Raw genomic sequence first — 23,875 nt, forward strand, 5'->3', positions numbered from 1 at the left:
CTTAATAAATAGTTTATTGCATCATACCTGACATCTTAAGTATACATTGGTTGTTGAATATTGAAAACAATCACAAAACATGCCTTTTTGACATGAATGTAGGTCAATCATTCATTGTGATTTACGAACAAAAATATATTCTAGCTTTTTGCTGTATTGAAATGTTGTATACTGTATATGTTTATTATTTCATAGACCTGATCTTATTATACACAAAAATATTTTATCATAATACTGTTAATACTTTGATCATAAGTGACTTTCATTTGTATACAAACAATTGTCCCACGTGATACGTAGCGTAAATGTATGTGAATGAATTATTACTTTTATTTATTATTCAAAACAGAGTTGCTGGAATGTTTTTCTCAAAATTCATTAACTTAAATTGTGCATTTTCAAATTTATGTACAGAAAGATTCTCTTAAAACATTATTGGTGACTGTGTACGTGTTTAATGGAAAATTACTGGAGTGTTAGGTGAATCGATACTATTTATTTATGTCTGTGGCTACTAGAGCATAACGTCTACGTTTATTGTCAAACAGAGGCTTACTGAAAGAACGAAAAAAATAAAATGTTAGTTAAATGTTTTTTCGGAAAATGTCATTGTGAAAACGGTCCATAAAACCTTGAAGAAAATCTTTAACGGATTTTGATGGAATGGAATCTCATTATATTAATTTGAAACTTGCCGGACTTTGAATTAGAAAAATAGATCCGAGTTTAAGAATGATTCAATAAAAACACATTGTAAAAACGGCGGAGAAATATGATCCAAAATTTACCTGTGACTTGGAAGAACAATTTTACTGCGTATCATTCTACTATAAAAATACCCTTTCGAAGTATATGGTATCTAGTATTTTGATCTGATATGCCTCCTCAAAGTTTTACGCAATGCACATTCTCATATCGTTAGTGGCCTATGCTTCACCAAGGGGCAACATGATTAAGCAAGTAAGCACATTCTAAAACACAATTTAAGAGCCATAAGTAGTCATTCTTTGAGAAGTTTATTTGGAGCCCTAGGTATAAATTGTCTAAGTCGTTTTTGGCACAACTTTTCGGAATATTCGGTTTTGCAACTGTTTTGCTTCGTGCGCCACTGATTCTAATGTAGCCGAATCGGACATAAGGCGTACCGAATTATAAGCCATGTACCTTTGAAGAGTTTTTGTACAATAAAAAAGAAGATCAAAAGAAAAGTGACTGATTGACTCAAATTGCCTTTTGTTAACTATTTCAGATGCACTGATTGGATTTTAATGGTATATCTATATATATTAGCAGTGATTACTGAGTATATACTGCTTTTGGTAGTGCCCGCTTTTTCCACAGATGTTAACAGTACACTTGTTGTAAAAAGTGTAAGTTTCTCTATGTGTATAAAGGGCAAACAATACTACGACTTAGATCAGAATAAGTGCAGACGATGCCCAGGCTGTAGAAAAGCTTCAAATTATTTGCAATATGTAAGTTATATATTTACTATGGTTATTTGGCTTATCATTTGTCTAATAAACAAATGTCTTGTTGGTCTGTCACTTGTATGTTAATGTCAACAATTTGTAGTTGACATATCAGCGATCAATATTACTTATTATGAGTATGAAAAAAAATCCATGTGTTTTTCAAATATGGCCACGAAGGGAGCAAACTGGTAGAATGGTCGATTAGGGTCTATATAGTTATGACCTTGAAAAATATTCATTAACATGGCAGTGATAAAACTTCTTTTCGGTTATCTTTTTTTTGGGGGGGGGGGGATTTCCCCACAAATTTTCATCTGATTACACCATAAAGGAGCTTGCGATTTCTCACACATTTGTAAAACTAATAACCTTCCGTAGGTCATCATGTAACACCTGCCTCATATAGGATCAGATAAAGGAATAAATAAACTAAATAATTATACAAAGAACTATCAAATATCAGATATACAGTACATGTCGATTGAACATTGATACTTTTTCGTCGATGTAAAATACATTTTGTGCATAGGAATATCAAAATCATGAGAAAATGAACTAATAATATTATACACACTCGAACGGTGTACGACATACTTATATTACTAACTGATCTAAAAAATAATTGACTAAATCTGAAAAGCTCCCCTTTCAGAAAATAAGGATCAGTCAAGAATTTGGGGCATTAGACTGCTATCCCTGTTACTGCAACCCAGGTGTAAAATTCTATGACGAACATTCTAGAAAATGTAGTAGATGCCCTGCCTGTAATATGTATGGTTACATAAATACTAGCGAGGTGAGTAGTACAAAGTAAGACCCATTTTTAGTATATGCAAAGATAATTGAACATAAACACGAAGCTTATCAAACATTGTATGTTATTCGGGATCTTCACAGGTGGGCTCATATTCCCTATCTGTGTTTTATATCTCTTGAGCCGCCAGGCGAAAGGGATATAGGACACTGACATGGAATGTGAGCCCATATCCTCTGTGAAGCCCGAAAATCAATAATATTATACTGGAGTGTCCTGGTTTCAACACTAATTATCATTTTTGTCTTTGTTTTCCTTCACAGGGCTTATATCCCCTGTTTAGGTAACCAATAAAAATGGACGAAAGATATCAAAGGGACATTCAAACTCATAAGTCGAAAATAAACTGAGAACGCCAAAAAACGAAAAAACGGGAAAAAGACCAAAAGACAAACAACAGTATACAAAACACAACATAGAAAAGACTGAAACTAAGTATCAGACATTTCATGCATTTGTATGAACGATAAAACATACATGGTTCAAAAAGGACCCCAACGTTTATCTGAAAGGGAATATAAATTACTAAAATGAAGAAAAAAAAAACACCCAACATTGCAAAGTCATTATTTGTTCGAGCTAGGTCACATACATGAGTAAAATGTAGTCATGTCGCTTCTTTTGACGTGATAAACTATGTGCACAAGAAATGGAAATCTTGTTTACAAACGATTCGTTATCACAGGAAATCCATATTGATGAGTTTTATGGAGCACTTGAATGTAACCAATGTGTATGTACTGCTGGATATTTCGCCAATGCATTGACTCATCACCAGTGTGCAGAATGTTACGACTGTCACGAACAGAATAGAGAGTTTATAACTCACTGTACACAAGACACAGATTCCGAATGTGGTGGTTGTCTGATAGGGTAAGTCATTAATTAAATATCAATCGCCTATATGGTCTTTATAGACCAATGTTTCATCTGTTTGTAATGGATATAAAAGTGTTGTTGAAATAAGGATATTATATATATGAATTATACTATTATTTATGAAATTATGATTTTATATGATTTTGAATATTACAAATATTTGAATGTGATTAGTTAGTTGAATCTTTTTTCTTGGTATACACTTTAACAATGCTGCCGATCCTGCTTTCGTAACCTATGTAAACAATAACAATATTTCCTAATTCTAATACATTATGAATTAAAGCTTTATGCTTTATTATGTAATTAATTTTGAAATATTTTTCATCATAGGTATGTGAATCTTGGGATAGAAAATGCTGCATGTGGTAAGTTCTCATATTTTTTGATTTGTTGTGAAAATAACACTTAAAATATTTAATGCCTCCGAAGCGCTTTTCAGGATTTGAATTTATTAAAAATGGTCAAAATATTGAAAGTAAAGGATGTATAAGATTCGAAACTGGTGAAGTGCTACATGACTAAAAAGGGACCTAAATCAATAGCAAAATCCATCTAAGGTCAACTTTACCTGAGTGAGTCATAATAATTTCTAAATTTAATACATATGCGACTTTTCATCATGCTAATTTAACGCAAATGTAGGTGAACAGAAATGATCGGGATATAAGTGTAAAGAAGCAAGCTTAAAATTGAGAATGGAAATGGGGAATGTGTCAAAGAGACACCAACCCTACCATAGAGCAGACAACAGCCGAAGGCCACCAATGGGTCTTCAATGCAGCGATAAACTCCCGCACCCGGAGGCGTCCTTCAGCTGGTCCCTAAACAAATATGTATACTAGTTCAGTGATAATAGACGTCGTACTAAACTCCAAATTATACACAAAAAACTAAAATTAAAAATGATACAAGACTAACAAAGGACAGAGGCTCCTGACTTGGGACAGGCGCAAAAATGCGGCGGGGTTAAACATGTTTTTTGATATCTCAACCCTCCCTCTATACCTCTAGCCAATGTAGAAAAAACAAACGTACAACAGTACGCACAGTAAAACTCAGTTTAAGAGAAGTCCGAGTCCGATGTCAGAATTGGAAACAAAAGAAAATAAACAAAATGACAATAATACATAAATAACAACAGACTACTAGCAGTTACTGACATGCCAGCTCCAGACCTCATTTAAACTGATTGAAAGATTATGTCTTCATCATATGAATATCAGGCACAATCCCTCCTGTTAGGGGTTTAGTATTATACCATCATAAAATATATGAGAAGAACATAACCCGTGTCATGCCAACAACTGGTTTTAGAATAAATATGTTTAATTCCGATGCAAAGACCCTATAAGTGAATCAATATTAAAGCCAAAATATGCAATCTTTAATGACCCGACAAAAGTATCGTAACTATATCCCTTCTAAATAAGTCTGTTTAAAGGTTTGGTTAGCTTTTGAGGTGAATACTGACATTTTTGTGCTTTGTAAAGAATATTACCATAAAAGATTGGATGTGAAATACCCGAACGTATAAGATGTCTGCATGTTGAGTTACATTTACGAATGATGTCCTTATACCGATGATAAAATTTAGTAAATGTTTTGACTAGTTTATGATATCGAAAACCCTGGTGTAATAATTTTTCAGTAATACATAAATTTCTCTCGCTAAAATCTAATACGTTGTTACATACACGAGCGAATCGTACAAGCTGAGATATATAAACACCATAAGATGGTGACAAGGGAACGTCACCATCTAAAAATGGATAATTAACGATAGGAAACGAAAAATCATCTCTTTTATCATGAAGTTTTGTATTAAGCTTCCCGTTAATGATATAGATATCAAGATCGAGGAAAGGACAGTGGTCATTGTTAGTATTAGCTTTATTTAAAGTAAGTTCAACAGGATGAATTTCTTTAGTATACATACTGAAGTCGTCATTATTGAGAGCCAATATATCATCCAAATATCTAAAAGTATTGTTAAATTTTTGTATCAGATGTTGTTTCGATGGGTCTTTGCTGATTTTAGTTAGTATAGTCTACATATAAATAAACATAATGTTTACTTTGTTTTCATTGCTTGTTTTTTGTAGTGCTTCAAACGTTATTTATTAGATAATCGAAATTTAAAATTTTAGTCAAAATCCAAACAACGGTTGCACCAAGCCTTAGCTCATCAACAACAATAACGATCTCAAACAGTGGTCACAGCGAAGTGGTGATATCACATACTATACTCATTGTTATATTGGTCATGGTTACATTCACTGCCGCCTGCATTATCTGCATAGTTTATCGTATTATACATCATCCATCCTGCTGTAATTTTAATAATGATGTGACACCCCTTGCATCAGCTACAACACTCGCCTCAACAACATCTGTGATCAAGAAAAGCAATCGACAGGGACATTTGAATGTCGGACCCACTGCCATTTGTAGTCTTTTACGTAAGATCTACAATATTTTACTTCCATTGATAATCAATTGTTTTAGTATATTCGATCATTCCTGAACCTACGAAAATATTATTGAATTTTGTTTTAATTTTCAGTTCTCTTATTCCGAATGAGGTTGCAGTGTCTGCAAGGTCAATGTTAATAAAATTATATTAAGATGAAAACAAATTGTGGGGTATTAGTTTGCAAGCTTTGCCTGCAGTATCACTAGTGTTTTCAACAAAATTTCACAAGCTACCCCGCAAAAAAGAATTAAAGTGTGTCCCCTTAGGAGTCCTTATAATCAATTGAATGATTTGTAAATCCATATTTTGCTTATCAATTTTGCTGTTTACCATTTATTTGTGTCTATCAGTATTTTCGATGTTATTCAAATATTCGAAAAAGTCATATAAAAATCAACATTTAAGAGCAAAGGATCCACGAAATAATAGTAAGATATTTGTGATGGATAAATTCTTTCGAAAGTAGATCTTAAATTTCTGAGCATATACCTCTATCTTTTGTGGCTTTCAATTTCTTATGTTCTGGTGTTAAACATGGTGGTGATGTTGGTTGCTGGGCCGAAGCGAGCTTACAATTACTGTTTTTCTTTTCTAAGTAGAATCAGGAAGCAAAGACATAGAACAAAATGATGAACAGCAACTTGAATCTGACGGTAAATTATTTGTACTATAGTATATGTGTATTATAAATATTTAAAATAATTATTGCTAAAGAGCTCATCTTTATTTGTATTTTGGAAATGTTTAACTAAAGAAGCAATACATATATCATAAAACATGCTGCTTGTATCATCAGTGTGAACGAAGTCCGCTTTTGTGGATGATGGGGACAGTATGAATTTAGATAAGCGCCTGAACCCATTACAGAACGTCTTCTTAACTGTCGAGATGGACATTTCTCTTACCTATCCGAAATATGTATTTATTATTCTATTGATTATTGCTTTTTACCTCCTGTTAGTTTTTTCTACTTGTCTCAGCGTATATATATTATTTATAATCCAAAGATTTGTGCAACGAAACTAATTTAGAAAAATAAAAATATACGAACAAGATGAAATGAAATGATCTTACTGACAAATATTTCGGCACAACTAATAGCCTTCGTCAGTCTTTTGTTTTTCAAAATGTAACAAAACACTCTGTTTTATTTTATAATCTTGGACTTGACCATAAACCCAAATTCGATATTAAGTAGACGTGAATGCGAATGTTTATATCTCTATACTCTAAGTAGACGTGAATGTGTATTGTTGACAATCTAGCCCAATAATTATCCTTTGATTTTCGTTGTATAGTCGTGGACAGTGCACTATCAAATCATCTTCATTTGGCGATACTAAACAAACAGGAAAATCAAACTTTTAATTTTTATGAACGCGTTTAAAAGTATGAGTTGGATTCATTTCAGATCAATAATTTTTGCAATAAAATAGATTTTGATACTAAGCTCATTTTTAGGTTTGCTCAGTAGAAACCAGCTAGAAAATGTGATGGAAACCTCAGATGAAAGAAATCTTTTCGTCATATACCAGAAAGGTGATAGCTGTGCAGTTCACATAAACAACCCACAGAGTTCACCATCTTGATACTTTGAACAGACATAGTTTATGCTTTTAACTAAATACCGTTCTTAAACTTCAATGGTTCGAAGTGGTCTCGTTTGACTGAGAGAATTCTTAGACTGTAGTATTTCATGTTCCGTGTTTTATTCTTTAAAATCACAATATTATAGTTCTTTTCAAAATAACTATAATTTTGTGCTTGTTTTAAATGATGAAATATTTTTTTTTACTTTTAAATCATCCTTTTAGTACTAACTGGATTTTGTAGGACTGTCAAAATGGCAAATTAAGAAAATACAAAAATGTAAGCATTAAAAATAAGTAAAATCATGCATGTGAAAAATTTAAATTGCAAACAGCATTTTCGTATTGTGCTGTTTAATTTTTGTGTTTTTCAAAAGTATTTCATTAGATTTTAATGTGGCATTCAACTATTTTAAAAAATTTGTTGTCAGTTAATACTTAAATTGTACTGTCATTATTGTATATTTAAATTTGAGTAATTTAGTTCATGTATTCCATTGAACACTTTTGAAAAGTAACCACTGTGTCATACAGCTAATAAAGTGCCTCTGAATTGTTTCAGTTATCAATCTTTTTCAATATGCTATCTGTAAAATACATATCTAGAATATATTACATTTGTATACAGTAATGTCATTATCTTGATAATAAAGTTTAAGGTTTTGTATACAGTAAAGTAAATAACTTGATAATGTAGTTTAAGCTTAAGCTTTGTCACAATACTATACAAATTAAAAGTATATATATGTTTTTTTGATAAATATAGGTTTGCCATCTGCTACATTAAGCTTTGAGTTATACATGTACAAATGTAAATATATATTGTATCAATTTAACATTTTAAAAAATGATGGTATATTTAAGTGATTTCAATGTACTTTTTAGATCTTTTAGAAGAAGCTTAGTTTCCAGAATTATTTGGCTGATATGTCCAAATTGGATATGAAAGATTTCAAAATACATAATTATCATTATTTAGAAATACAGCCAATCTTCTAGATCTGAAGCATACTTTCTCAGTGTCTTTGTAGATGACAACGGATAAATAGTTTAGTTTTGTAAGGTATCAACAATTCATGCATTTAAACATACAGTTTGGCTTTTTATTGGTTTCAGTCCGGATTTTCCCAAAAATGGTAAGTTTCAAACGTGTTAACGATGAAACAACATAAACGACGAAAGTTTTGACAAACACAATTTATATGTTTTATAGTCCTCTGTTGGCTTTTGTTTTCAAAATTTCAGAAACTGTTTTATTTAAGTGTTCACATTATAATTCCTTCAATGCTATGATACATAATTCAATAATAGAACATACATAAGCTGTGATATTCATGCAAATATTATTATTATTATTATTCATGCTATTATTTTGTGTAAATTGTGAAGTTATGTATTTGTGCATCTAAAACATCTCATTGACTTTGCTATGAAGTTTTCTGTACTGGATAAAATATATGGATGAATAAGTGTGTATGTCTATTCTATGTGTCTTTTAAGTGAAATTGTACTCCGCCACATTATATATGTGCCTGTTCTAAGTTAGGAACCTGTAATTCAGTGATTGTCGTTGGTTTCTGTCTGTCATATTCGTTTTTAGTTTATTGTGTAGTAAACAATGAGGCGGTTGCTTTTTCAATTAATTGTTCCAAATTTTGTCTCGTCAGTTCCGGTATAGATTTTGCTTATTGTGGATGCCGTACGGTGACATATTTATATAAAAGCCGCTCCATTTGGAATCTGTTGGATAGTTGTCTCATTGGCAATTCTACCTCAACTTCCTAATTTGCAATTTTATCTTGTGTAAAAAAGATGATGTCTCATTCACATTAACCATACATTTCCTTCTGTTACCTAATCTAACATTAGACTCGGACTTCTTTTAAACTGAGTTTTACTGTGCGTATTGCTGTGAGTTTGTTTATTCTACATTGGCTAGAGGAATAGGGGGAGGGTTGAGATCGCACAAAACATGTTTAATCTCGCCGCTTTTTTGCACCTGTCCCAACCCAAGAACCTCTGGCCTTTGTTAGTCTTGTATGTTTTTTTTTCAATTTTGGTTCATTTATATGTTTCGGAGTTTAGAGTGACGTCCATTTTCGCTGAACTAGTACACATTTTTGTTTAGGGGCCAGCTGAAGCCCGCCTCCGGGTACGGGATTTTCTCGCTGTGTTAAAGATCCATTGGTGGCCATAGGCTGTGTTTTGCTCTATGGTCGGGTTGTTGATTCTTTGACACATTCCCTGTTTCCATTTTCAATTTTATTTCCATGAAGTTTTTAAATTAGCAAAATCATTGTTAGATAATTAATAATTAGGCAGCCACATATATTATGATATCTTAATAACGCTATGGTTTTCACTTGTTATTTATATTAATAAGACAATTGCTGGACATTAGAGCGGAGGAAACAAATATGTTGAAAACACTTAAAAGTAGTAGAGTAGCATGAATCATTACTTCATTAGACAATAAAAATTCATTAAAACATAACATTTGTATTCAAAGTCATGGTTTTTGGCTAAAACTAACAAAAAATAACCTTTCAATTAGAGTCCTTTAATATTATACATATACAAATATATAACATAACATAGACAAAAGCGTCTTGAAACAACCTGATGAATATTTTGACTTTAAGCATCACTGAAGAGTCATCAATTGTCGAAATGCGCATCCGGTGCAATAAAATGATACCTTTAATGTGATAAAAATGATATTTAAATTTTCTAGTACATCTAATAAATAAAATAGATTAATAAATATGTTCTGAAAGGTTTGACTTTCCGATTTGAATTTTCTTCGGAGTTATGTATTTTTTTTTATTTTACTTTTTATGTTAGATATTTCATTGCATAATACAGAATTTGGTCAAAAGTTCAAATATTATTAACACATATCCTGCAGAATGATCCTGTTTGATACAGATATTTAGTTTCAGAATATAATAAATGTGACACTTACTGATGTGATATATAAAGTTTAAATAGAAGTGTGTTTTGGTTCTATTCCAAACTGCAAAACTATGTCTTTATTGTGCATTTTCATGTGATAATTGTGGTGTCGAAATTGTTGTCACACTTTAAATCTGTTGCATATCTGCTATGAATTATAGCATGTTCATCAACATTATGATCCAAAACCGTGGGCGATATGAGATACTAACGATATCAGTATTTTTGAACAAAAAATGTATATAAAACGATATTTATATTTTAAGAATGTTCTATGAACGCATAATTATTATGTTTCCTACATGTTTTATTTTTATAAGTTTACAGTTAACGAGAAAATGAACATTGCTTTATTTGCAATAAAGTTGAATTAATATACTTTTGTATTGTTTATTTTATATTTATTTATTGGTATTCTTTAAGAAAAGGAACACGGCACCGCCAACTGCATTTGCTCGAAACATTTCGAACGTTTTCATAAAATAATGATCCCTTTGACCTGCAAAGCAGTAATAACAGCGCTGTTCCTTTACTTCTTGTTTTTATAGTGTACGTATAAAGATTTTGTGTATTGAATTCATTCACATTATCCTTTCTTTTCCATTGGAGAACACTAATGAATACTAGTACTAATGTAAAAAAATTTTTTAGCCGACCTACCCCTAACAAAATGCAATACAAAAATAAGGATAGGGTAGGATTTCAAGTGGCAATCTCATCCATAAAAAGCCAACTGTATTCATGTTCAAAACTCAAAACTCTCTTTGATAGTTTAAGCCAAGCATAGTTTGACAAAAGATCTGTATCAGTAGATATGAAAAAAATGTAAAGTTCTTTGTTTTAGCTGTGATGGAATGCAACTATATGTCGTTTCGATCGTTCTACCCTTCACTACCATTTAATTTTACTTAATATACTCGAAACTTTACTTGGGAGGGGGTTTCAGCGCTCACAAACCTGTTTTACCCCGCCACATTTTTATGTGCATGTCGAAAGCCAGGTACTTTCTATCGCGTACTTTAGATTTTGCCCATTATTGAAGGGCGAATGGTGACTCTTTATTGTTCACATTTGCATGTTGATCTTTATGGATAATGGTAACCATTCCAAATTGCATTTTATATTGAATGACGCACTAATGACAATAACTGCTGAACAGTAGTTCTATAAGGTATTTAGAGATATTTTATCGTACTGTGGTCCCGTTTATCGTCGCTTATGCAATTGGGGAACTAATATAAATAACCGATCTCGCATCGCTCCAGTTTTCTGGTACAGGAAAGACATATCAAAATAATTACGAACACGCTATGCTATGTGTTGAGATACATATTTTACTTAAGTATTTTAACATCCATCTTTCATTATAGATTTTTGCTTTCAAAAATCATGATGTAGGCACGGTGTACGGTTTGAGTGGAAAGATCACTAAAAGAATGCAAACAGAAATGTCTATGTTCATTGCAACGAAGGGGCTCATGTTCAAAACACATGACAAGGAGAACGAAACGGAAGACGATTAGAGGGTAGGTGATTTGATAAAATAATGTTTACGGTTGAAGAAAAAAACCGAAGGTATCACCAGTTCAGTAGCTGACATAAAATATCATTGATACAGTATCCTTAAATTTATTGTTCATAGAATCCGTAAAACTTTTCAACCCGTAGTATAGATGGCCTTATTGAAATTTGGAATAACTTATTGGAATATGTGGTCATTAAGGCCCGTCAATACCGTTGTTGATTTTGCATTTTTACTGTTTTGATTCAAACACCACTGGTTAGGTTTATAAAAATGACATGCGCAGAGATTTTTCCACGAAGAAGGTTCATCTAAATAGGTCACCAAGAAAAGGGGATTGACCACTTTAACATTAGCAATGCCAATAACGCTCAAAATAACGAACAAAACAGAATAAAGAGGACGAATATTTGTGAAATGTTTTATTCTTTTGAAACGTCGAAAAAGCATCGTTTGATTTCTTTTAATTTGTGTCTTTTATAAACAAAACAACAAGAAGTGAAATACATACACGTTCCCTAGAAAATTACACTAAAGTCTATACCCCATTAGAAAAAAAAACCGGATAAGCAAGTTGACTAAAAAAAGGATAACTTGGTATGGAGAACTGCACATGGCTCATCTGCATGTTCTACAAAGGAATTCTCCATAATATTGACAAACATTCTGCCGCAGTGAAAGAGGGTCTTCAGAAATACTGTGAAACTGTTTACTCGAGTAGTGCTATTAACCATATGTGGATTCTAAATAACTCCTCTAAAGAACATCTGGATAATTTTAAATCTCGATCTTTCTCTGAAATTAATTCTATCAAAACATTTGATTTTTCAACCCTGTATACCGAAATTCTCTTTGTAAAATTGAAAAATCGTATAAAACAGATAATCCACAATGCTTTTCAATATAAAAAGGTAGCCTATGCTATAAATTTATTACTTTGGGATACCATACGGCATATTTTGTTAATAGTGAACAAAAGGGTAAAACATGCTACATAGAGCAACAAGTGATCAGTTTGCTGGAGTTTCTTGTTGACAACATATTTGTTGAATTTGGAGGTAAACTTTTTTAACAGATTGTCAGCATTCCCATGGGAAAGATCGGCATGCCTCTCCCTGTCTACCTCTTCTTTTTTTCAGATAAGTCGGAGTCCTTTCAGACACTTGTCAAAAACAAGAAGATCAAATAAGCCAGATCATTCAATTTCACATTCAGATATATTGACGATGTTCTTTCCATTAACAATCCAAACTTTTCTGATTGGGTTTCATTAATATATCCTCCAGAACTAGAAATTAAAGAAACAACAGACACGGCTTCGTCCGCCTCATTTTTAGATTTATACCTCGAATTTGACATAAGCGGTCATCTTAGTACCAGCATCAATGACAAACGAAACGATTTTAATTTTGAAATTATAAATCCCCCCTACCTTAGCAGCAATATACCAACTCCACCTTCATATGGGGTATACATTTCCCAACTCATTCGGTATTCAAGAGCTTGCAGCTGCTATTCAGACTTTATAAAACGTCACCAGTGTCTCAGCAGATAGTTGATGAACCAGGGTTACGTCAAAGAACGTATTGTCCTTTTTCTCAAAAGTTTATTGGAAGATACCAATACCATGTTGATAAATATTCCGTATCAGCTTCACACATAGTACATGATGGTCATGAAGTATAGATTCTAGGTACTTACGTTGTTTATCATCTTAATAACGTGTAATAGTGTTTTTATTTGTCTTTGTATATTTTCAAACTTTACTGTTTAGTCCAGTTTTGGTAATATACTTTTGGCGTGCTCGGTACTTATACATCCCGCCATTTTGTTATTGTGCTATGGTAATTTCTTTCATTTTTGCATAGGAACTTTGTATATTGAGTGTCTATATGCTATTTTGTTTTTCCTTTGTTGAAATAGTTATATGTTTTTATAGTGATTAAGATTATAACACAACGTTGACTTTTTTACCCCAATCTTTGACAATTTTACCTATTATGTCTGTTTGTTTTGCTCACACTTTGTTGTCAATATAATGGAATATTATGCGACTGTCATACAAGTGAGATGTTTAGCTAGCAATAAACCAGGTTTAACCCACAATGTTCTACATGAGGAAATGCCTGTACCAAGAATATGACAGTTGTTTTCTGTTCGATAGTTGTGTTTGAGCTTTTTATTTTGTCATTTGATAAATGACTTTCCGTTTTGAATTTTCCTTGGAGTTCGATATTTTTGCTATTTTACATTTTACACCTAGTGATCGTCTCAAGATTTAATTCTTTTTCATGATCATGAGATATATAAGGTGTTAATCCTTTTATTTTTTAGCCTTAAATTACAAATATCATAATTTTGACACTTTGTCGGATCGATGTTCTGAAATTAACTGAGAACAGTGGACAACATTATCATTTGATCAGTCTATTCGATTATCGTGTTATAACTGAATAGTGATTGTTTTTTACTGTTTTGATATATAGAGACAGTCAAATACTGGATGTAGTTGTGGAAAGTAGTTTACAGGACATTCTGTTACTTTAACACAGGTTGTACCCAAATTAGAAGCAACAGTAGATTACCGATTTTCAAATCTCACAAATTCTTTTAGAACAAAGAAATCAACATAAAAAGCAAGAACTGAGAAAAATTGTAAACGGAGCGAGACCGGGTGCTTTTGTCACAGTGGACAAATGGACAAAATTTGATTTTGAGACTTTTCGGACATTTTGTAAATGATTTTGTAAAATCACTGTTTTTCTTATGTTTGCAATATTTCACTAAGGAATTTTGTTATTTTTATTGTGAAAGGTTAAAGTCTATTTTGGAAAATTAAGCTAATCTGATTTCACGCTTCTATTTGTTATACAATTAGAGACAATTACTTTGATCTTACATAATATTCTTGTATCTATTTAATTCGATAAATAAGTCTGTATGTTCTATTGTTAGTTATTAGCTATGTGCTAATTTTTCTATACCCGTTAATTGTATTTGTCACTCATTTTGAGAAATATTTGTCAAGTCTATTCAAGTAATTTTTGGTTTGTTATATAAACTGTTTTATGATTTCGATATTGCAGATTGGATTTAGTATTACACTGAGCAGTTCCAACTCTGTACAATTGTCTTCCATGCTGAACTATTAAATCATATATCGCGGAAACCAGAGTCGTCATTTGTTGCAAGAGTTAGTCCCAGAGTCAGAGTCCGTGCAGACTCGTCGTATTGTTTATTTTGTGTGTGTGTGTGGTTGCAGGCCAACACATAACACAGTCATAAGATACACCCAGTTTCTATTTGTGACATTTGGTGCCAGGTCTGGATCGTGTTGACTTTTTAGCTCAACACGCTTTCTTGATACCTCAGAGCAGCAAACGAGTTACCAGCTCCCCGGAGACGTTCATGTACATGTAGCAGAGTTGCAGTGATGGAATACAACTTCAGGCTACAGTGGAGACCATGGTTTTTCTAGATGCGTCAGATTCCAATGTGCGCCAGAGGTGGTAATCAGCATAGACAAACATTTTGTTTTGCAGCAAGTAAGCATTGTTTAAATGTCCTATGTCATCATATAGGACATTACGCACAAATGTGTGTCTTTCGTCCTGTCAGGAAATTCAAAAGTGCAAAGACGTACCGCAGACAAAAATAAAATCCAAATCACAAAAGTCACGAGATTCGAGACGCATAAAGAAATATTTAGATTCAAAATCATTGACCCGCAGTTTGCCATTCGTCAACTTACGTGATTTGGCATTCAGAAGTTGTTTGGACTCTACTAGTAAAATCAAATGTGAATTAACGTGTGTCAAACGCAAACTTTCAACAAAACAAAACAAAAATGCGAGACAGACAGGCGAGATAAAAACTTAAGAGAACAGTTATCATCATTACGAAGTGCTTCAGTTGAAAGAGATGATTTACTTGCATTAGTGGAACGTTTAACAGAAGACCAAAAGAGACAATCTGTACCTACAGACAACGGTCCTAGTCATTTAAAACGCATAAATGATTTGGAATTAGACCTACAAAGAAAAATAGATTTCATATCCGACATTCAACAAAAATACGAAATTCCATTCTACATTTTAAAACGGACGATTATAACAAACAATTTTGAGAATTGAATATTAAATTAAAAGCATCCGAGAGCGAACCACGCTAAATCAAAGGACCGTATACCAGAACCAAAACAGAAATGTTCAATCGCAATTTGGATATTTTTGGTGAATCTTTTCGAAGCACGGGGTCGTGCCTCAGAGGGAGAAGAGGCATGTTGTCACAGTGAACAAATTGACAAAATTTTGTAAAATCACTGTTTTTTTATATTTGCAATATTTCACTAAGGGATTTTGTTATTTTTATTGGGAAATGTTAAAGTCTATTTTGGAAAATTAAGCTAATCTGATTTCACGCTTCAATTTGTTATACAATTAGAGACATTTACTTTGTATATGTAAGAGAATGATAATCCCTGTCTTCATGATTAAGTACGAGCGTTATCGAGTACTTATCATGAAGACAGGGATTATCATTCTCTTACAAACTTAGAACATATAGACTCTATTCATGATTAATGATATGTCCTTTAAATGGTCTGAATGAATATAGTTCTCAAATATAATGTATAACAAATGACCCCTCTAGCTTTATTGTAACCGTCTTGCACGACTGACTAGTGAGTTCTTTTTCTCTACTTTAAAATGTTTGTATTTTATTCGGTAATCATCTCTCAAACCTTCTAATGGATAAAGATGTTTGAATTGGTAATTTTGAATTGCATGAAGAGGTGTCCGAGTTAGATCTTATGCTTTTACCTACCCTGGACTTAGTGAAATGTGAAACCGAGCCTGTCGTGTGTGAGGCTGCTGCCACCCCCAGATTTTCGGCTCCAATGTCATATTCGGATTTACAAGAAAAATTCTTAAAGCTATCCTAAGAAAACTAAAAATAACAACAAGTTGGCTTTAGGAGTCTGGATTGCTTGGACTTTAGAAAGGAATTTGTGTAAAGAGACATTTGCTGACGGTGATGCTTCAATACCCAGTGATCCGAACTGCCTTCAAACGAACTATTAAATTATTGGATGGCACACTTTATACAAGAATGTCGACGCATGGATAGCAGCCCTTATCCGCCCAATTTATTGGTCCAGATTGCATCAGGCATTCAAAGGTATGATAACATTTCAAAATTTCGATGGTGGGCGGGGAGGAAGGGGGGGGGGGGGGGCAACTGTTGAGATGCATCTAATTCCTACTTTTTTATATAGATAAAATCCTTTTCGTTATGTTTTAGCCTTGGGCTGCTGATTTTTATATTTAATGAAGTGCATATTTAGGATATTTAAAAAAATATTCTAAAATTAATTTAACCCAAATTTGTTATTTTCCTTATTAATTGGTCTTAACCTTCCCTTTTTTATATTAATTTTACTGTTATTCAATAAATAAATGAGATATGATGTATTTGTAAGTGTGACAGTAACCAAACAATACAAGAAACAAAAGATATACAATTTTACAACATAAAGTATCTTCAATGAGTCAAACATGTTCTCGTCCTGAATATGCATATTAATTTGCCGTTGGACATCATCATCATCATCGTCATCATCATCATCATCATCATCATCATCATCATCATCATCATCATCATCATCATCATCATCATCATCATCATCATCATCATCATCATCATCATCATCATCATCATCATCATCATCATCATCATCATCATCATCATCATTCATCATCATCATCATCATCATCATCATCATCGTCGTCGTCGTCGTCGTCGTGGTCGTCGTCGTCGTTATATTATAATCTCATCTGACCAACTTTGGAAAGGCAAACTATTACCATACAAAGGTTGCTCTTCTTTTTCTTCTTAAATATCATTTAATTAAAACCAGAGGACACATTCTAACAGAACAAAGTCTAAATAATTCTAACGATGTATTATATAGCTCGAAGAAGTAAAAATCTGCATGTTTTTGTATGTATCTGAGAACAGACTGTAACAGAAATGACAAACTTTTTTCAAAAAGATTTCGTTTTTTAGAAAATGTCTAGACAGTAGGATGAAGGAACCGACTAATAATGGTATTGGCACCAATATTAAAAGAACAGACTTAGTCTAGTCAAAATAGCATTTGACCTCAAAAAAATTGCAACAGAATTTTTTTTTTCGCCATCCTTTATGGACATGCCATAAATAAAACATACCAAAAGTCTACCAAAATCAACCCATGGGAAAGTTGTCATTTTTTATGATATAAGATCGCGCATTATTTCGCGGATTTTACGTTACAGATGGGATGCCGTACACAGACGATTTATTAAAGGGAGACAATATAAGTTCATTCCCGCTATGCATTCAAATATAAAAACAAACAGATGATGTAATAATTATGAATTTGGTAAGTATCTATGAATAAGAACTAAAATATATATATAATTTTTCTATCCTCTGAAGATATATGAACAAAAAGATCTCTAGTAGTTGTTTCTGAAAAAGTTTTATTTTGTCGTCTGCTATGGCTGGAAAATATGAGCATATATTCTTATTTCATTGTTCCATGATCTTTGATACATTAGATTCACATTACAGTTGAAAAAAAGAAACATTTTCAGACTGTTACACACCATTAAAAAATATAAAAACTATTTATAAAAATAAGGAAACACTACGTCAGATTTTTTTCTATGGAACGCCTGTTTAACAAAAGAAATATCAACATTGAACGTAATTAATTACAATATGCATATTTCAAGGGATAACAAGTGGTACACTATATTGCATTCGAAAAGATTAGATGTAAAAAAAGTTTTCATCAAATAAAGGAGGCCTTGTGTCTATGGAACACCCTTTTTACCACAATTGCTGCATTTTTTATTTTATTTAAAATACACGAAGTTTCAATCCTATGAAAACCATTATATATATATGTTAACAAAATATTACAGATATATTTCGGTAAAATATTTAAAAACATTTATTACTAGCAATCAAACATAAATACCCTGAAATTTGTATGCAATAAATAAAAATAATATGTTAATATTCCTGTAATAAATATTAATTTATTTTCATTTCAGGAAACTTGCTTAAAAGAGGAAATATGTGTGATTTGTCAAAACTCCATTTCACACGAAGACACTATAGTAGTACTAGGTGAAAAGGGCAGCCAGAGTGTCAATAAAGCAAGTAAAAGCCGTCAAGACAATGTAGTTACCAGCGTAGGACAGAAGTTACATCAAAATTGTAGAAAACCATATACAAATCCAAAATACATTGCTTTAGCCAATAGAGAAATTAAACATGAAACCACTAATGTGCCAAAACTGCGGTCGAAAGTTGAATTTGACTTTAAGAAACATTGTTTGTTCTGTGGACAGCTTGCAGATGCGGCCATAGGGAGGAAGAGAAAAGGTGACGTGTATCCTGTACGCACATCAAAGTTTCAATGCAAGATTGAAGATATTTGTAAACAACATGAAGATGAATGGGCACTTGAGGTTCGGGGAAGATTGGAATTTATTCAGGATCTCCACGCTGCAGATGCTTTGTACCACCAGACATGCAGTGTAAATTTCCGGAAGTTAAAGCAGACTCCATTAGCATTTTCTCCACCAGCAAAAAAGAAAATCTTCTTTATCAGAGAGTTTTTTGTTTGCTGCAAAATATCTTCAGCAAAATGAAGATGAACAAATAACAGTTACAGATCTTGTGAAAAAAATGTCAGAACACTGTGGAATTGATGATGCGTATGGTGTACAACATATGAAGAATAAATTACAAGAACATTTTGGAGATTAAATAATCATTTCTGAAATAAACGGAAAGCAAAATGTTGTTACATTTCGAAACACAGTTCGGTCAATTTTGCATGAGTTCTATGAACAAACAAACACAAATCGTAGTATTGATGAAGAAAAAAAGTCCATTATCCAGGCAGCTGCTAAGATACTTTAAAAATCTGAAATCCTTTCTTCAAAAACATCCATCAAGGCACTATATCCTTCACCTAATGAACTATCTGCACAAAATAACATGAAGCATGTGCCCGAATCCTTACAGACTCTTCTTCAAACTATATTCAGTGGAAAGGATACACGTTTAAAAATCATGTCAATAGGTCAATCCATAGTCCAAGCCGCAGCACCAAGAATGTTTATGTTACCTCTACAACTAGCACTAGGAGTTCGGTTACATCACAGTTTTTCGTCCAGATTTCTGATTGATACTTTGAATAGCCTAGGATTTTGTTCTTCATATACTGAAATTCAAAAATTTGAATGTTGTGCAGCTGCAGAAAAAGGAAATGACATTCCTAATTTCGTTGCCGAGAGCTTTTTGCAGTATGTAGACCACAACTCAGGAACTCTAGATGGAAATAATACTTTTCAAGGAATGGGAATTATGACAGCAGTTACCCCAGGGTCTTTCGGTACAAAACCTATTCCGAGAATAGACGTGACGTCAGAGCAAATAGCACTGCTGGCCAAAATTTCTTACTACAAACCATCAGAATCAAATCGAATGGCATCATGTGTGTATAGTAATCTGAGAAAAATGAACTATAAAGATGTGGACTGTTAATTTATGGGCAATTTATTGTGGAAAGTGTCATGGCCTTTGCGTTCTCCTATGCCGGGGTGGTCAGGATATATGCAAATGGTTCAGGAAGGAACATATCCTTGTAAATCATCATTCATATTTCTACCTATGATCGACTTAAATCCTAGTGATTTATCTTGCATTTATTCCACTTTGAAATTCATTTGCAAAGAGGCTCACAGATACCAAAATCCACCTGTTGTCACGTTTGATCAGCCTCTGTACTGGAAAGCTTTGTGAATAGTCACAAATGAAAAAACCGAGAGTGACCTTAAACAGATCGTCCTTCGTCTAGGAGGATTTCACACTGAAATGAGCTTCCTTGGAAGTATTGGTCGTCTTATGGCTGGTTATGGTCTGCATGAAGTATTAGAAACTGTATATGCATCAAATGCGGTAAATCATATGCTAAGTGGCAAAGCAGTATCTAGAGCTGTTCGTGGGTTTATGATGGTGGAAAACGCACTTCATATACTTCTCATGAAGGAATCATTCAGGGTCAGTCTGCCTAGTGCACATGAATCTGATATAATTGAAGCCGATTCCAGTGAATGCGACGAAATTATTGAAAAAGCATGCGAGCTATACGACCGATTTGTTGCTGGTGAAGAAACTACTGAATCTGTCGAACAAAGTTCAATTCTTTCCGAGATAAATACTAAACTGGTAGCAACAAAAGAAAAATTGTGTAAATCAAGAACATCGTCTTTGTGGTTGAACTTTTGCCGCATGACAAACATTCGTAGCAAATTTCTTATAGCTGAACGAACAGAAAACTGGGATCTTCGCTTAGCATACAAGAAATGTTACCGTTCTTTGTAGCAGCTGGTCACAATCTATATGCCAAAACGGCCTACGTTTATTTGTCAATGATGCAAAGACTTGAAATTGATCACCCAGATGTCTATAGACATTTTAAAGCAGGACACCACGTACTTAGGAGGACAGACCGTTTTTGGAGTGGTCTTTCTACAGATCTGACAATAGAACAAATATTGATGAGAAGTGTCAAATCTTCTGGAGGTCTAACCAGGGGCAGAGGAATGGGTGAATCTATGCCAGCTTGTGCAAACTACAACAGAGCCATGCAAGATCTCACTGATGTTGGATACTGTACTAGTGATCAGCACAAAGGAGCTACTCGTGCAAGGAAAGAACGAGATAGGGTAGACACTCTTGCGATTCTTGAGTACCTTAGTGAAAGAAATCCTTTTACTAATGATGTTTCACTTAGAAATATTGAAACAGGTGTTGAGGCAGAGCCTGATGTTAACGTTGATAAAGCGGAAAGTATTGGAAATAAAACGTTAGAACTGATGAAAGGCCAAAAAGTTTTGAGTTATAGCTTCAAGAAGTCAAACCAATCAATAACATTGGCAGCAAAACCTAAGTTAAAGTCAGCTTCAGACTTTCTAAATACTGATATAGATCCTCAATTGATGTCCCAACGCCTGACCACAGCAGCAAATGGTCTCTTTGAAAACACATCTGAGGTATTCCAGTATGAATTGTCTAGCGTTCCTTCTTCTATGTTTGATTGCAACCGACTACCTCGAGAGGCATGCAAGTCAAACTTAGCTGATGCGATATGGGTATGTGGAAGTGATTGCATACATGAAATAGATGGAGAGGGTTTTCAGTATGTCCTTGATGGTGGATCACTATTGCAACGACTTCCTTGGACACATGGTGATTCATTTGGAGACATTACACAAATGTATGTTGATCATGTAATCAGAAAGTACAAAGACCCTGTAATTGTTTTTGACAGTTATCCAGAACTTCCTTCAATTAAAGATTTAACACATTTGCGTAGAACAAAAGGCATCATTTCGCCGAACATCAATTTTACCTCTTCTATGCCTTGCAAAACTAAAAAGGAACTTTTTATGTCAAACAGTCATACATGTAACAAACAAGCTCTTATTAACATGCTTTGTGACAAGCTTAAGGATAATGACATTAGATGTAAAAATGCAACTGATGATGCAGATCTTCTTATTGCGCAAACTGCAGTGTATTGTGCTTTGTCTTCAGAAGTCGTAGTAATTGGTGAAGATACGGATCTATTGGTGTTACTTATTCATCATGTTAATCAGCAGTGCAAAAGGGTTATTTTCAAATCTGATAAAATGGCAATCAACAAAAAAAATGAAAATATGGAACATACAACAGACTAAAGGATTTTTTGGGGAGGATGTTTGTAATTTATTGCCTTTTTTGCATTCTTTAACAGGTTGTGACTCAACACCTAGGCTTTTTGGAATAGGCAAAGGACTCGCATTAAAAAAACTTAATCAAGAATATCTGAAAATGCAAGGTAAAGTTTTCATGAATAACAATTCAATTAAAGCAGATTTCATCAAAGCAGGAGAAGAAGCGCTCACGAGTTTATATGGAGGACTTCCTCTTGAAGGACTTAACATTCTTCGCTGGAGAAAATTCACATCCAGAGTAATAATTGGAAACACATCAGTTCAGGTGAAAAGTTTACCACCAACATCCGATTCAGGGCAATTTCATAGTCTTAGAGTGTATCATCAGTGCCAAAAATGGATGTCAGAAGAAGTTGACATGGATCCTACAGACTATGGTTGGGAAATCAAACGTGGAAAACTTTGTCCAATTTTGATGGAACTTCCTCCTGCACCTGATAAACTTCTTAACATTATTAGATGCAACTGTAAGCAAAATTGCGACACCAAACGACGTGTCTGTAGAAAAAATGGTCTTCAGTGTTCGGTAGGATGCGGTGAATGTCGTGGTTTGAATTGTTCTAATTCTGTTCCCATTGCTGAATCTGACTTTACTGATGAATAGATATTTGTTGTATACAGAAAACTATCATGAAATAATCTAAAAAAAAAATGTTTCCTTGTATTTTGCCATTTACTTTTTTTAATTAACATCCCTTTTTGTGAATTATACTTTTTACGTCTCATTATGGTCAACAAATCTTTGATTTTCGCTTAAAATCTCTTCTTGGTTAATATGGTATGAATTAAAGCATTGCACTTTTTCACATAAAGAATATAAATTGATTTTCACTAAAATCTTAATTGATTTCTGAAAAACTATAGATTTTATCAGTTTTTTCCAGTTTTCGGCGATTTTTGGCGATTTTTGCTTTTTTCACCCAAAATCAGTTATTTTCGTAATTGTTTTTTAATGAATTTTGTTTGATCTGATTATCATTATATTAAGATTTGCATTTTTCTATTTTGGAATGATTTAAAAACAGTTAAAACTCGAAATGTGTGTTTTTCCAGTTTTTAACGATTTTTGGATGATTTTGCTATATTTTACCAAAAATCATCATTTATTCAATTAAGAATGGCTGTAAAGTTTTGAAATGATGATAATAAAGGTTTTGTTTTTTTTTGAAATATCAAATGAACTTCTATTACCATTTTTATATTTTTCCTGTCTGTTTTTGTAATCAATTCGCGCTTTGTGAATCTCAAATTCCAACAAAAATCTGATGTTTTAACCTAAAATTTCATGTTTGTAAAAAAAAAAACCATTTTTTTTTATTTC

General features: G+C 33.0%; 2 protein-coding genes across 3 annotated transcripts in view; both read left to right on the forward strand.

The window, feature by feature from the left end:
- LOC127716148 (uncharacterized) overlaps window positions 1–23,875 on the forward strand; it is a 551,146-nt gene that overhangs the window by 397,334 nt on the left and 129,937 nt on the right. The window lies entirely within an intron of this gene.
- Window positions 1–23,875, forward strand: part of LOC127716150 (uncharacterized) — a 37,235-nt gene that overhangs the window by 98 nt on the left and 13,262 nt on the right. The window contains exons 2-8 of one of the 2 annotated variants that reach the window (XM_052222272.1): window positions 1,250–1,475; window positions 2,128–2,271; window positions 2,975–3,162; window positions 3,502–3,536; window positions 5,319–5,630; window positions 6,244–6,297; window positions 7,106–7,183. In XM_052222272.1, the coding sequence (XP_052078232.1) occupies window positions 1,269–1,475; window positions 2,128–2,271; window positions 2,975–3,162; window positions 3,502–3,536; window positions 5,319–5,630; window positions 6,244–6,297; window positions 7,106–7,183 (1,018 nt within the window). In that variant the 5' untranslated portion in view covers window positions 1,250–1,268. Of the gene's footprint in view, window positions 1–1,249; window positions 1,476–2,127; window positions 2,272–2,974; window positions 3,163–3,501; window positions 3,537–5,318; window positions 5,631–6,243; window positions 6,298–7,105; window positions 10,567–23,875 lie in introns of those variants that run through there. The other variant, XM_052222271.1, reaches the window with a different exon arrangement.

Source organism: Mytilus californianus, unplaced genomic scaffold, assembly GCF_021869535.1.
Source record: "Mytilus californianus isolate M0D057914Y unplaced genomic scaffold, xbMytCali1.0.p SCAF_9, whole genome shotgun sequence".
Taxonomy (NCBI): Eukaryota; Metazoa; Mollusca; class Bivalvia; order Mytilida; family Mytilidae; genus Mytilus; species Mytilus californianus.